This window comes from Carettochelys insculpta, chromosome 1, assembly GCF_033958435.1.
Source record: "Carettochelys insculpta isolate YL-2023 chromosome 1, ASM3395843v1, whole genome shotgun sequence".
In the NCBI taxonomy this organism is placed as follows: domain Eukaryota; kingdom Metazoa; phylum Chordata; order Testudines; family Carettochelyidae; genus Carettochelys; species Carettochelys insculpta.
The window spans coordinates 303025281-303038106 of NC_134137.1; the positions used below are offsets into that span (position 1 = coordinate 303025281).

Genomic DNA, 12826 nt, shown 5'->3' on the forward strand with positions numbered 1-12826 from the left:
CTAATGAGGCTCTTCCATGAATATGTCACACCTCATTAGCATAATGGTGGCCCCCTGTGCTTTTTTTGAAAGTGCTGCTTCCAAAACCCATGCTGCTCGTGTAGAAAGGGGCCTTTTGAAAGGCCCCCTGAATTTTGAAAGCCCCTTCTTTCCAAAATGAAATGGGAAGATGGGGCATTTGAAGTCCGGGGGTCCTTTTGAAAGGCCCCTGTCTACAGGAGCAGTGTGTGTTTCGAAAGCAGCACTTTCAAAACGTGTGCGGCTGCCGTTATGCTAATGAGGTGCTGAAAATTCATGACAGTGTCTCCTTAGCATCTGCCAAAGTGGCTCATTAGCATATCCCTTTTGAAAGGTTGGGGCTAGTGTAAGTTATGAAAGTTATGACATTCATACATAGATACTTCACTTTACACAGTAGTTAGGTTTTTCTATAGCATTATCTTAGTATCTGTTATATCCTTTATGGTGTACTGTAGCATGTCCAACCTTTTTTATAAAGTACCCCTTTTAAAAAAGTAAATACTCCAAGACTTTTCTCGCGTACCCCTAAGAGCATGCATACCACCATTTGAGAAACATGGTCCTAAAATAATCTGAGGTCTTGAAATAAATCCTGTTCAACCCATCCAGATTCCTGTGCCCTTTTTAGGAGTCAGATTTGTTTTTCATACCACCAAGTTACACCTCACTTAAGACCTATATATAAAAACATGCAAAAATATAACAGAAGGCTATTAGTGAAAACTTGCTGACGTTTTATCATCTTGTACTTGCATTTCAGTGTATGGCATGTGAAGCAGTAGAAACAAGTCATTGAATAAACTTTTCTACTGTACTGACTTAACTAGTATTTTTTATGTAGCCTCTTTTAAAAGTAGGCAAATATCTAGATTAGTTGATGTAACCACAGAAGACCTCAGTGTACCCCTGGTTGAGAAACACTCATGTAGGAAGTGAATTCAATGACCTAATATGTCTTTCATGTATCTAACCAATAATGAAAAATGCCTAACACTGAGTGAAGTTAAAAATGAGTAGAAAGCCTTAATATTGCGTTCACTGCCATTTATTGGTTCATATCATGTGTTCAATATCATTAAAACATAATTTTAAGTTTGTGTCCTAATTCTTTTTATTTAAGGATGATGCTCTTTTTAAACAAATTCCTCACACATGTATGCCCCCAGTATTCAGTGGAAGCTAAGCAGAGGGTTCCTTGTGTCTGTAAGGACTGGATCAAGACCTGAAAATGTCATGCTTACTTGCTTGGTGATTTCTACGGCATTAACCATTTATTACTCTTCTGATCTGCAGATTGTAGCTTTACGTGAACAAAATGCACACATTCAAAGAAAAATGGCATCTGGAGAAGGGCCTGCTGAATCAGAGCATATTGAAGGAATGGAGCCTGGGCAAAAGATTCATGAAAAGGTATAAAACAATCTTATTATTATTATTATTATTATTTCTTAGTTAAGGCAGAGAGAAATACTAACACTAACAAGACATAATAATAATCAAATATTGGACCCAGTTCTGTTCCATCAAGTGGACCCAAGCTGTAGAAAGTCCCCACCAGATGTCAGACAAGGCTGGCATGTCCCACAACATGAGCAGTCTTCCAATATGTCACTTATATGGACCTATCTAGAGATACAAACTTTTCCTTATACATGGAAACTCAAGATACACAGTGATGGCAGTGTACACCATGAATCACCTATCTGTTGGAGATTGACTCAGAAGACGCCATTAAAATCCTTCAACTAGTCTCTGGTAGAACCAGAAGATCTATGGACTAATAAACCAGGAGATTATTGCTCTGTTCCAAAGTCTCATTTTTCATCCTTCAGCTAATGTCTGTGGATCTTCTCGTACTTTAGACTTTCTGTTGTAATGCTTGCCTGACTGTCCTCTTCCAAGCCTTCCTTTATTACTTTTAAGTGATGCACACTGCCACCCCAGAAAACTTCTAAATATGTGTGTAATCTCTCTCATCTGGCACCCTTGGCAGCTAACCACTGCCAAATGAGAGAATTTGCCAGACCACAGGAGGTTGATATTGTCTAACAAATTATCAATACTTCCACTGCTTACTGGGCTCTTAGAAAACATTCAGGGGTAAATTGTAGCTAAATTACAACACAAAACACTGAGAGCCAGGACTGGTGGCTGTAAACAAACTTCATGGGGCCATGGGAAACTAGGTCACACCCATCACAAGTGGTCATCTGGATAACTAAAATCATGACGGGTTATGTATGTTGCTGGATGAAAGAGTTCCTGATTAGAGAGGTTCAGCCTGCAGTAGCAATACTGCTTAGCATTGTGTAGTGCATTACGTGTTCAAAATGCTCTGTAAATAGTGAATGAATGCCCAGACATGCATTATTGTCCTGTCTCAGATAGAGAAATTAGTGCAATTAAAGTAAGTGTTTTGCCGAAGGCCTGAGAGGTGACATATGAAAGTAAATTCAGTTCTTACATTCTCAGTCCTTTGCTCAGGCCACTGGTCTTGCTTCTCTGTGATGCTAACTGAAATCATTTTGAAATTCTGTTTATTATATAGAGATTGATACTTAAACCAAACTCATTGAGTCTCTGTTTTTATGATTGCAGTTTATAGGACTTAGATTTCTAGACACCTAATTATGCCTGCACTTAACGGTCTTAGAAAAATTAGAGGGTGATTGTCAAAATCAGGGCTGTCATTTTGAGGCAGATAGTTGCCTGTGATTTAGATTTGAATTAGCTATTTAATGATGGGCCTAAATAGAATGCTCTTACACCCCATTTTATTGTGCCTCTCAAAGTCCTATTGCAGTGCCCACAGCAATGATAATTCCCTTGTAGGCAATGAAATTCAATGCCATGTAATAGTGTCTAATAAACTCCTACTCTCGTTCAGGGGTGGCTAAGTCAAATACCTGGCTCACAAGCCAAATGCGGTTCCCAGTCCCAGTTGGAAAGGGAAATGCAAATGGGCCAAAACAGAAAGGCAAAAGAAGTGCCAATTTACAACTGTCATGCTTCATTTCCATATTTGCATTTTCAAAAGAGAGTCTTTTGAAAGAAAAAGAGCCATGTAGATGGGGCTCTTTCAAAATCAAACCCTGTTTTTGAAAGCACCTTGCTTCCTAATTTTTCCTTAGGAAGAAGGGTTCTTTCGAAAATGGGATTTATTTCGAAAGAACCACGTCTACACTGCTGTTCTTTCAAAAGAATCCTCTTTTGAAAATGTGAATATGCAAATGAAGCATGACATATATAAATTGACGCTTCATTTGCATTTCTGATTTGCCTCATTTGCATTCCTCTTTTGAAAGGGGACTGTAGTGTAGATGCAGCCTTCAAATGCAGCTCACAGGCCCTCTCCCCATTCTCCCCCTAAAAGACTTCTGGTGGGGAGGGAAAATTGGGATTTCTGCCCTGTGGCAGGGTGGTGGGGCTAAGAACATCCACCTGAGCTGACTAAGTGTGTGTGGGGGGCACAATCTAAAGGTTCACCACCCCAAACAGTTTGGGATATGCCTCTACACTTACCCACAGCAGCCCCTTGCTGTAGCTCCCAGGTATTTGCCACTGCTTCTCCCCACAGCTTCAGCTCCCAGCTTGAGCAGCTCCTGTGCAGGGAGGGGGTCCAACAGCACCATTTAACTGCATGGGGCAGCAAACTCTGGCAAAATTTGGGGGGTAGAGAAGAAGAATGTGACCCCTTCACACATATTGCCTCTGGCTTCTGCCCATCAGGGTGTCAGATTTTGGGGCTTCACCCATGGGGTGCATCTCCTGTGGCTTTGGGTTTCAGCAGGAACAGCACTGAAGCCCCACACCCCACATGTCCTGGCTCTTGAATTGGTGATGATTGTTGAATGAAATTCAGAGGGTCAGTAAGTTCAGGCATCCCTGCTCTAGTCTCTTATTATTCTAATTGCTCATTATTTGTTCTTGATTATAATTAGGTGAATGGATCTCACCCTTTAAGATTTAACCTCAACGTGAGTTACAAGCAGATGTCTATAGTATTACGAGACTGCCCTCACTCCTCAGTAACACTAGGAGTTCCCTAGAGTAGGGTCCTGGGCGTCTGACTTTGATAACTCCATTACTAAATTAAAGGGAAGTTTGATGTGATTTGATATCCTTGTTTCCGGTGGACTTCACACCTCTGTGCAATCTATGCCAGAGAACACGGATTTCTGAGCCTTGTAAAAGTAGCTGTGATGATTATATTATCAAAATGGTTTCCATTGGACATCCTAGGGCTCCTTTAAAAGTTATCTTCCTCTGACACTCCATCTCAATTACACTCTTTCAGTGTACAAAGACCAGAGTAAAAGGTTTTGCAGATTGTGCACTATGTACAAGATTGTCTATTTAAAAGTTCTGATTTTAAGAAGGTATTTTGTTTAAATGGAAAAAAGATGAACAGATATACTCTACTTAAGTACACCTGGTGCAGTGAATAGGGTATTGTGAAGGAGGAAGGTGGGGGACAGAGTTTATTGTAATCTTGTTCTGTTACTCATAGCACATCATTATTGACCAGCACTTTGGGGTCCTTGTGCTTGGTTCTCTGCAAGTATCAGCTGGAACAGTGAGTGGGATATCCAGAGCTTAAGGAGTGGGAAAGAGATTCTCTCTTTCATAGTGGGTGTATGCTTGGAAATGCAGTTGCCAAAATAGCCGACAAGAGGACAAGAAAAATAACCTCTAATAACTTGGAGAAAAGGGTGGTGTTTCTTTCCGGTTATCCAATATAGAGGAGAGATGGAGGGAAGCAATACCCTTCAGGTAACCTAGAGTGAGGAGGCATAAATTCAGGTCCAGCCCTTCTAGCAGGACAATGATTTGTGTTTGAGGTTATAGAGAGAAAAAGGTGAGAAATTTGCAGCAAGATTTCATATGGGATTTTATTTTAACCATCCATGAAATTATTTCTATCATCTCCTCCATTTGCTGCACCAGAATAATAAAGCAAAATGCAAATACAACATGCACTATGGCAGATTGCTGACACGAGTAGAACTGCTGTTCTCTAATTTTGCATTTTGTTTGTGTGTAATGAATGGTGTCATTAATTTGTCTTACAACAAAAAACATTAATCACTTTATTTCTTTATAGGCACTCTGTACACAAATATTTAACTTGCATTAGTTGTATTTACCTTGAAATTTCATTTTCAGCAGATTGAAGTGGTATTCTGAAGAGTTTTTTTACACTGTGCATGCATTTTTATTTCTTTATTTAATCTGTGTGGGTCAGACACACTGTAAATAAAAACTAGCAATCTATTCCTTTGTGTCTTATAACATCATATTAGTTGACAAATATATGCACCTGTTCTTAAGCTAGTGTATGGAATTACTCCCCAAGAACAATAAAACAGATTTCCCTTACTGACCGGAAAGCATCACCTTCCCTACTTCCTTTGTCAGTTACATTTTCTGTTTTGAGCCATGCTAATCTCCATGCTTGGAAGTAGAGATGAGCAAAAATTAGAACTTCCATACTGCATAAAATACCAAAATTTCAACATTTGTTTTTTGCCTCAAAATGAGACACAAAAGTGGAAATAATTTATTTTCCAGCAATGAAAATTATCTGAAAAGATTCTATGTACTGAAAGTTTCTAGATTTTCAGTTGGAATTAGAAGTCTTGCACCAATGTGCTAACCAAACTGAAATATTTCAAATCACCCAGAGATTGAAATGCATCTGTTTATAGTATTCTGATGTCTTACTGGAATTGTAGCTTAGATGCCTCTTGTCTCCATTCTATTGGCTGGTCCCCCTGGCTGGACAATGTGGTACATTCTGGTGTGATAGTTGCTGGTAGTTGGATTTTTCAGTAACTCTAAATGAAATATTTTGATTCGTTCAACAAACAAAAATATTTAGTTGGAGTTTTCCTCAGAAGAAAATAATTTTTTAACAAAATTATTAATTTTGAGGTGTAGAAAGTGCATTTTCTCTTAAAAAGTCATTGGAGGCAGGACACTAGGTTAAATGAAACACAGGTTTGATTTAGCATGGCTGTTCTTATGTACCTCTGCTAATTTCTAAGTATTGCTTACTCTGTCTTCTTAGAATAGGAAATAGAAAGTCACATTTACAGTAAACTCTTTCATTCTATCATCCGGACCTCTCAAATAACTGGCATTTTAACCATAAGTAATTTTTAGTTATGTTTTCCATAAGTCTGGTAAAAGTAGCAAAAGTAAATACAAATAAATACAGCAAACACAGTATAATTTTACAGTGTACAATACTACTATTGTTGGTAAATAAAGTACTCTGCATACATTTTTGTTTGTTTCATAATATCTAATCTTGTTTTCCTTTAGTGTTAGGCATTGCTAGGTATACCTCTCTATTGTCTATTATTATTTGAATATCTGGCAACCTCCCAGTTCTGGGTTTGCTGGATATAAAAGAGTTATTTTTAAGAGAAAGTTTCAGGCAGTAATTTCATGTTGCAGGAGGGGATAATCCAAAACAAGAGTTACTTTTTTTATAAGTAATAATTTTTCATATGAAATTTCAACAAAGTAATCTTCAGTGCTGCTTACTAGATTTGACCCAAAATCCGGTAAATTAGGGTTTAATTTTTCTTGTGTTAACTGGACAACTTGCTCACAAGAACATTAAAAGGACGAGCTGATAAAGTCCCTGGAACATTAGTGCTGATTTTTAACAAATTGTGGAACAAAGTGAAATTTTCAAATGAACAGGAAAAAGCTATAGGTGTGCCAATATTTGAAAAGGGCAAACAGGAAGATCTTGTTAGTTATAGACTTGATATCAGTGCTTGGCAAAATTACACAAAAGCTGATGAGGAATGAAGCAGAGAAGAATTAAAGGATAGTTATGGAAAGCCATCAGTATTCCTATGTCTACACTAAGCTATCTGTCAACAGAAGTCACTGTTGGAAGAGACCTTCCAACAAAACTTCTGTTCGCAGAGTGCGGCCTCATACAAAAGAGGATTGACCAGACTGCCCAGCCCTCTTTTGACAGAACAGCCGACGGGAAACACAGCAGACAGGGCTGCCCAGTGACCTGGAAGGCCTCTCTCTCAACAGAGCCCTCCCCCTCCCCCCGGATCATCCACATGGCTTTTTTATTGACAGATTCTGTCATGAAAGATGTTCTGCCTTGTGGCAGAGAGGCAGAAGGCTGTTGACAAAACTGCCAAGTTCTGTTGACATACTGTTGACAAAACAAATTTTGTGTGCGGATGCTCCCTGAGTTTGCCAACAAAACCCCGGTTGTGTTGGCAAAACTCTCTAGTGTAGACGTAGGCTATAATTTTATGAAAATAGATTTATGAAACATAATTGACTTTTTTCATGAGAAGACAGTTTGGTTGGTAAAGGTCACTGTACTGATATAATATACTTGAATCATGTATGGCAATGATTTAGTCCCTCATGACATTCTGATTTTTTTAAAAATGACCACTATGAAAGTCAAGGTAACCCCATGTTTAATTGATGGTAAGTGGGAGTTAAATTTGAAGTTTAGACACATCCACAACTAGATTAGCATAAGATGGCTCGCATACAGGGGGCAGACCAGGCCTTAGTGAGACCACAGCTGAAATACTGTATCTGTGTGTGTCCATATTTTAAAAAAGATATTGAAATATTGGAAAGGATACAGAAAAGATTTGAGGTCTGGAAAATATGACTTCCTATGACAGTCTTAAGAAGCTATGTCTATTTAATTTATCCAGGTAAAGGGTCTGGCTTATCCATTCATGTTCTACTTATTTGGATGCCTATTTGGAATATAGATTCTGATAGTAGATTGCTCTGTAATTAAAAAAAAAAAGATGTGTAGACCCACTGGTTTGTACCTCAAGCTAGATATATTCAGACTTGAAAAATATTTTAACAGGGTGTGTAGTTAACCACTGGAACAATTTATCCAGAGACATGCTGAATTCTCCATCACTTCACAATTTTGAATCAAGATAAGATATTTCTTTAAAAGATACATGTTTAGCTCAAATGGAAGTTATACGCTTGATGTAGAAACTGGACGAGCTTCTTTGTCTTCTCTTATGCATGAGGTCAGGCTAGATGGTCATTATAGTCCCTTCTGACTATAAAACGGGTGAGGAACCTTTTAGAGTTGAAGGCTACTCATCCACAGAAAAATCAGTCAGGGGCCACACGCAGGTGAGAAACAAGACAGAAAGCTTCCACTCTTACTGCCCGCAAATGGAAAGGAGAAAAAAAAGACACTCCCTCAAGCTCCAGCCACATGAGGTTTCGGGAAGGAGATGTCAAGCCACAGTGCTTACCCTCAGGGCCGTGTTAATTCTTCTGGGGGACCAGGGCTTGTAGATTTTATGTCCCCTCCCAGCTCTGGGTTGGGGCCAAAAGTGAGAGATTCAGAATGTTGGAGGAGGCTGCAGAAAGTGGTCTGGTGGAGAGGATGCAGAAGTTGTGCGGGCAGCGGGGGAAAGGTTGAACAGGAGGTTTTGAGCTAGAATGGGCTAGGTGTGGAGGAACAGGGTCTGGGTGGGACAGGGGGTTCAGAGTAGGGTGGTATTTGAGGTGTGGGGTCTGGAAGTGGGGGAAGATGCACAAGTTAGATGGGGGGTCAGGGTTCATGTAGGAGAGAGGATGCAGGAGCAAGATTGAGGGTTGGAGTATGAGTTCTTGGTAGTAAGTAGGGTGCAAGAGCAGCTCGAGTGCAGGTTCTGCATGGGAGGTGGGTGCCGAGTGGGCTGAGGGTGTGGTGTCTGGGAGGGAGTGTGCAGAAGCAGGCTGTTGGTGGATGCCTACCTAGTGCAGCTCTGGGTGGGGGACACAGGTGTGAGTACTATAGGGAATCACTCTCTGAAAGCTCTTCCCCCTCACCCCACCCCCCAGCACTCTCACTGGCAGTGATTCCCAGTCAGTGGGAGTGACACAAGGCAGCGCACAAGGGTTGCTTCCTCTACCTTACAGCCAGAACCTGGCCTGCAGCTTGCTTTGATCGAGCCCACAAGGCTCAGAGCTCCCTCCCTCTCACAGTGGGGAGCTGGCAGTAGTGCTCCAGCCATGGTAACACCCCCGCCCTCTCCCCTCCATGCCGGCGCCCCATGTGGCTGGAGCACTAGTACTGATTCGCCGCACTGCAGAAGTGGGGAGGCGGGGCCTGAGGCCCTGAAGAACAAATCAAGGCATGCTGTGGGCTGCATCTGGCCTGCGAGCTGTACGTTCCCCACCCCTGCCGTAAAGTCTATAAATCTATAAATCTTTATAAATCTATAAAGTCTATACCTCCTCAATAAGGTATCACACTAAGATTTTAAGTTCTGTAGTCCATTGGGTGTTGCAACTCTTCAGAGCAGAGGATGGACCTTAGAATGGAATTTGGAAGTAATTTAGTTTTCCTGTATCATAAATCCAGTCACCGTAACAGTTAGCAGAGTAAAATTAAGTATTTTGAAGCTTAACATAAATACGGGATTGCTTGACATAAAAACAAAGGGAAACAGATACAGCTGGAATTTTGTTTAATTGGATTTCAAATGTAGCAATGTGTATGTTATAGAGAACGTATTTTTATACTTCAGAACAACCTGAGGAGTAATATAAACTGTCACAGTGGTTTTACAAGACAATACAGTATCTGTCCTATTTACTGACAACTAGATAGGAAATTCATATGTGTTAGTCTAAATGGACACTGATAAACTTGAAAGTGCAACAAGAAATAAATACCTAACTTGAAGAACTAACAAAAGAACATTTTTAAATGAAGATTTCCTTTATCCTTTGGAGTATAGGGTCAAAATTCAAAATGATCTGGACAAATTGGAGAAATGGTCTGAGGTAAACAGGATGAAGTTTAATAAAGACAAATGCAAAGTGCTCCACTTAGGAAGGAACAATCAGCTTCACACATACAGAAAGAGAAGTGTCTTTCTAGGAAGGAGTATGGCAGATAGGGATCTAGGGGTTATAATGGACAACAAGCTAAATATGGGTCAACAGTGTGCTGCTGTTGGAAAAAGAGCAAATGATTCTGGGATGCATTAACAGGTGTGTTGTGAGTAAGACACAAGAAGTTATTCTCTCACTCTACTCTGCGCTGGTTAGGCCTCCGTTGAAGTATTGTGTCCAGTTCTGGGCACCGCATTTCAAGAAAGATGTGGAGAAATTGGAAAGGGTCCAGAAAAGAGCAACAAGAATGATCATAGATCTATTGAATATGACCTATGAAGAAAGGCTGAAAGAATTGGACTTGTTCAGTTTGGAAAAAAGAAGATTTGGGGGGACACGATAGCGGTTTTCAGGTATCTAAAAGGGTGTCATAAGGAGGAGGGAAAAAACTTGTTCTTCTTGGCCTCTGAGGACAGCACGAGAAGCAATGGGCTTAAAGTGCAGCAAGGGAGGTTTAGATTGGACACTAGGAAAAAGTTCTTAACTGTCAGGGTGGTCAAACACTGGAATAAATTGCCTAGGGAGGTTGTGGAATCTCTATCTCTGGAGATATTTAAGAACAGGTTAGATAAATGTTTATCAGGGATGGTCTAGACAGTATTTGGTCCTGCCATGAGGGCAGCGGGGCTGGACTCGATGACCTCTCGAGGTCCCTTCCAGTCCTGATATTCTATGATTCATTGATGGAGACCATGCTCTCATCCAAGTAATTAGGCTGCCTCAATAAAAGGTGGAAGTTGTAGTGGTGGAACAGCAGCTCCCACTGACATAGCATGGTGTAGGCACTATGTTAAGTTGATGTGTGTTATATCACTCAGGAGAGTGGCTTTTTGCACTCCTGAGTGACATAAGTTACATCACCATTAAGTTGTAAGTAGACAAAGTCCAATTCTTTCAGCTATGAAAGTCACAGGAAGTGTAATATATAAGTTATGCAAAAATATATACAAAGTTGTAATATATTTATAATTGTTACATGTGAAACATTGAATTTTATTCAAAAATTTGCTTCAGCACCAATTATAGTTTCAATAATGTCTGTCTGTTGAGGAATGGAACTATATGGGAGTAATATGAAATATATTAATTTTGTTTAAATCCCTAACTGAAGGGAAAAGTGTAGTATCCATGTATTATGGATAAAAGAATACCCTATATCACTACTACCCCAAAACCTAAGCTATCAAAAAGTGAGCAATCTCCGTATAGTATGCACACTGTTTTCATTTATTAGAAGTTTTTCTCTCCTCTTTGATTTTTTTCAAAATTGTATTATATTTGTTATTCATTCTTCACACCCACCAACCCATTTTCTCATTTTTCCTCCGCCATCCCTCTCACCACTTCCATAGTTAAAATGTGAGTCAACATTTCTTTCTTGCCTTTATAAAAGTAGTTTGAATTTAGACAAAATGATTTTGTTCATCCCTAAACCAACTCTTCAAATCTTTGCAATCTCCCACCCTTTGACACACCAGTTTCTCTCTCTTGTCACCTACACCCTTCAATCCTCCTTGCTCTATACAGTACATAACTTTGCTACTAATTTTGCAAAATTACTTTGGGCGATTATATTTAGGACAAGTCTACATGTTACCTTCACAATATAGTGGCAGTGGTGTAGCATATTAGCAAAACAAATGTACACAACGCGGCATATAAGCAAAAAAGCTGCGTGATCAGGGGTAACTTCAGTTTGAGTGACCTGTTCTGGGGGTGAGGGGACTCTTCCTGTCTGTATTGTATCATCCTTGGAATTTTTTTTTTAGTATTATAGATTATTTGTGTTGGGAAACAAGTAATTTAACACATTAATATTTATACAGTATAACTGCATGTACAATACAAAGTTGTGTAATTGTTTCTACACTGGTTTAGTTAACGTGCTATAACTTTTGTATGTTGACAAGCCCTATTCATCTGAGAGAAACTGTCACCTTTTTCAGAGCAACATCAGTGTTGCATATATTCACTGAACAGCTATGGAAAAAGCTTATTTATACTTTATCTGGTGTTCACATTCAACTTATTCTGAGGAGTAGGTTTTTTCCCTTTAACAGGACACCCCCACACTTATGCACCTTAATCAGTTGCAAAGAGCATCTGCATTTCAAAATTGTTGAGAAACTATCCAACTACCATGGCACATTTATAGCATGTTCCAAATATAGTAATCCCATTTAAAAAATCTTGTTTTTTTTGTAGCAGTGGGAATAGAACAAGTTTTCTGAAAATAAACTGTAGGAATGGACTAATTATGGTCTCAGCATTTGTATATGAAATAAATTCATTAACAGGAAATTTTGGGATTAATATAATAAATTCAAGAACTTTCTTTATCATGTTTACATCTGCCTTAGTTTTGGAATTCACTAATGTAATTATTTGTATTATTCCAGGCTACTACATAGTTTTGATTCCACTTAGGGATTCTGCTACTTTGAAAACTCTACTAGGGACATATTTACACTAGCACACATGCTGGCAAAGCTAATAATAAATCACCACCCTGAGTGACATACATTTTGTCAGCATAATTCCTCATGTGCACAGTACTGTATTGGCAGGAGACTCGCTCTCCTAGCACAGCTCGTAAAGGTGATTTCATTATGTCGACAGAAGAACGCTGTCTCACTAGCTAAATGCAGCTACTCAAATAGCCTTGCGGAGTCACAAGCCTAAGAATTCCTTGTCTCCAAATTTTAGTCAGCCATCTGTCTGCTACTGTGCTGTGTGTTGCCAGTTGTTATGTTTTGACTTTAGCCAGCAGCATAAGAGAAGAAAAGAGAGTGGAGTAAAGGCAGAATATATGGAGTCCTTATCTGGCGGACAAGAAGAGCAGTTCATGAAGGGGACAAATAGGGAGTTACCACTGACCTTC

The 12826-nt window shown here is 39.5% G+C and overlaps 1 protein-coding gene across 3 annotated transcripts in view; it reads left to right on the forward strand.

The window, feature by feature from the left end:
- Positions 1-12826, forward strand: part of PPFIA2 (PTPRF interacting protein alpha 2) — a 607969-nt gene that overhangs the window by 448101 nt on the left and 147042 nt on the right. For all 3 annotated transcript variants that reach the window (XM_074984006.1, XM_074984008.1, XM_074984007.1), the window contains one exon: positions 1315-1431. In XM_074984006.1, coding sequence (XP_074840107.1) covers positions 1315-1431 — 117 coding nt within the window. The remainder of the gene's footprint in view (positions 1-1314; positions 1432-12826) is intronic.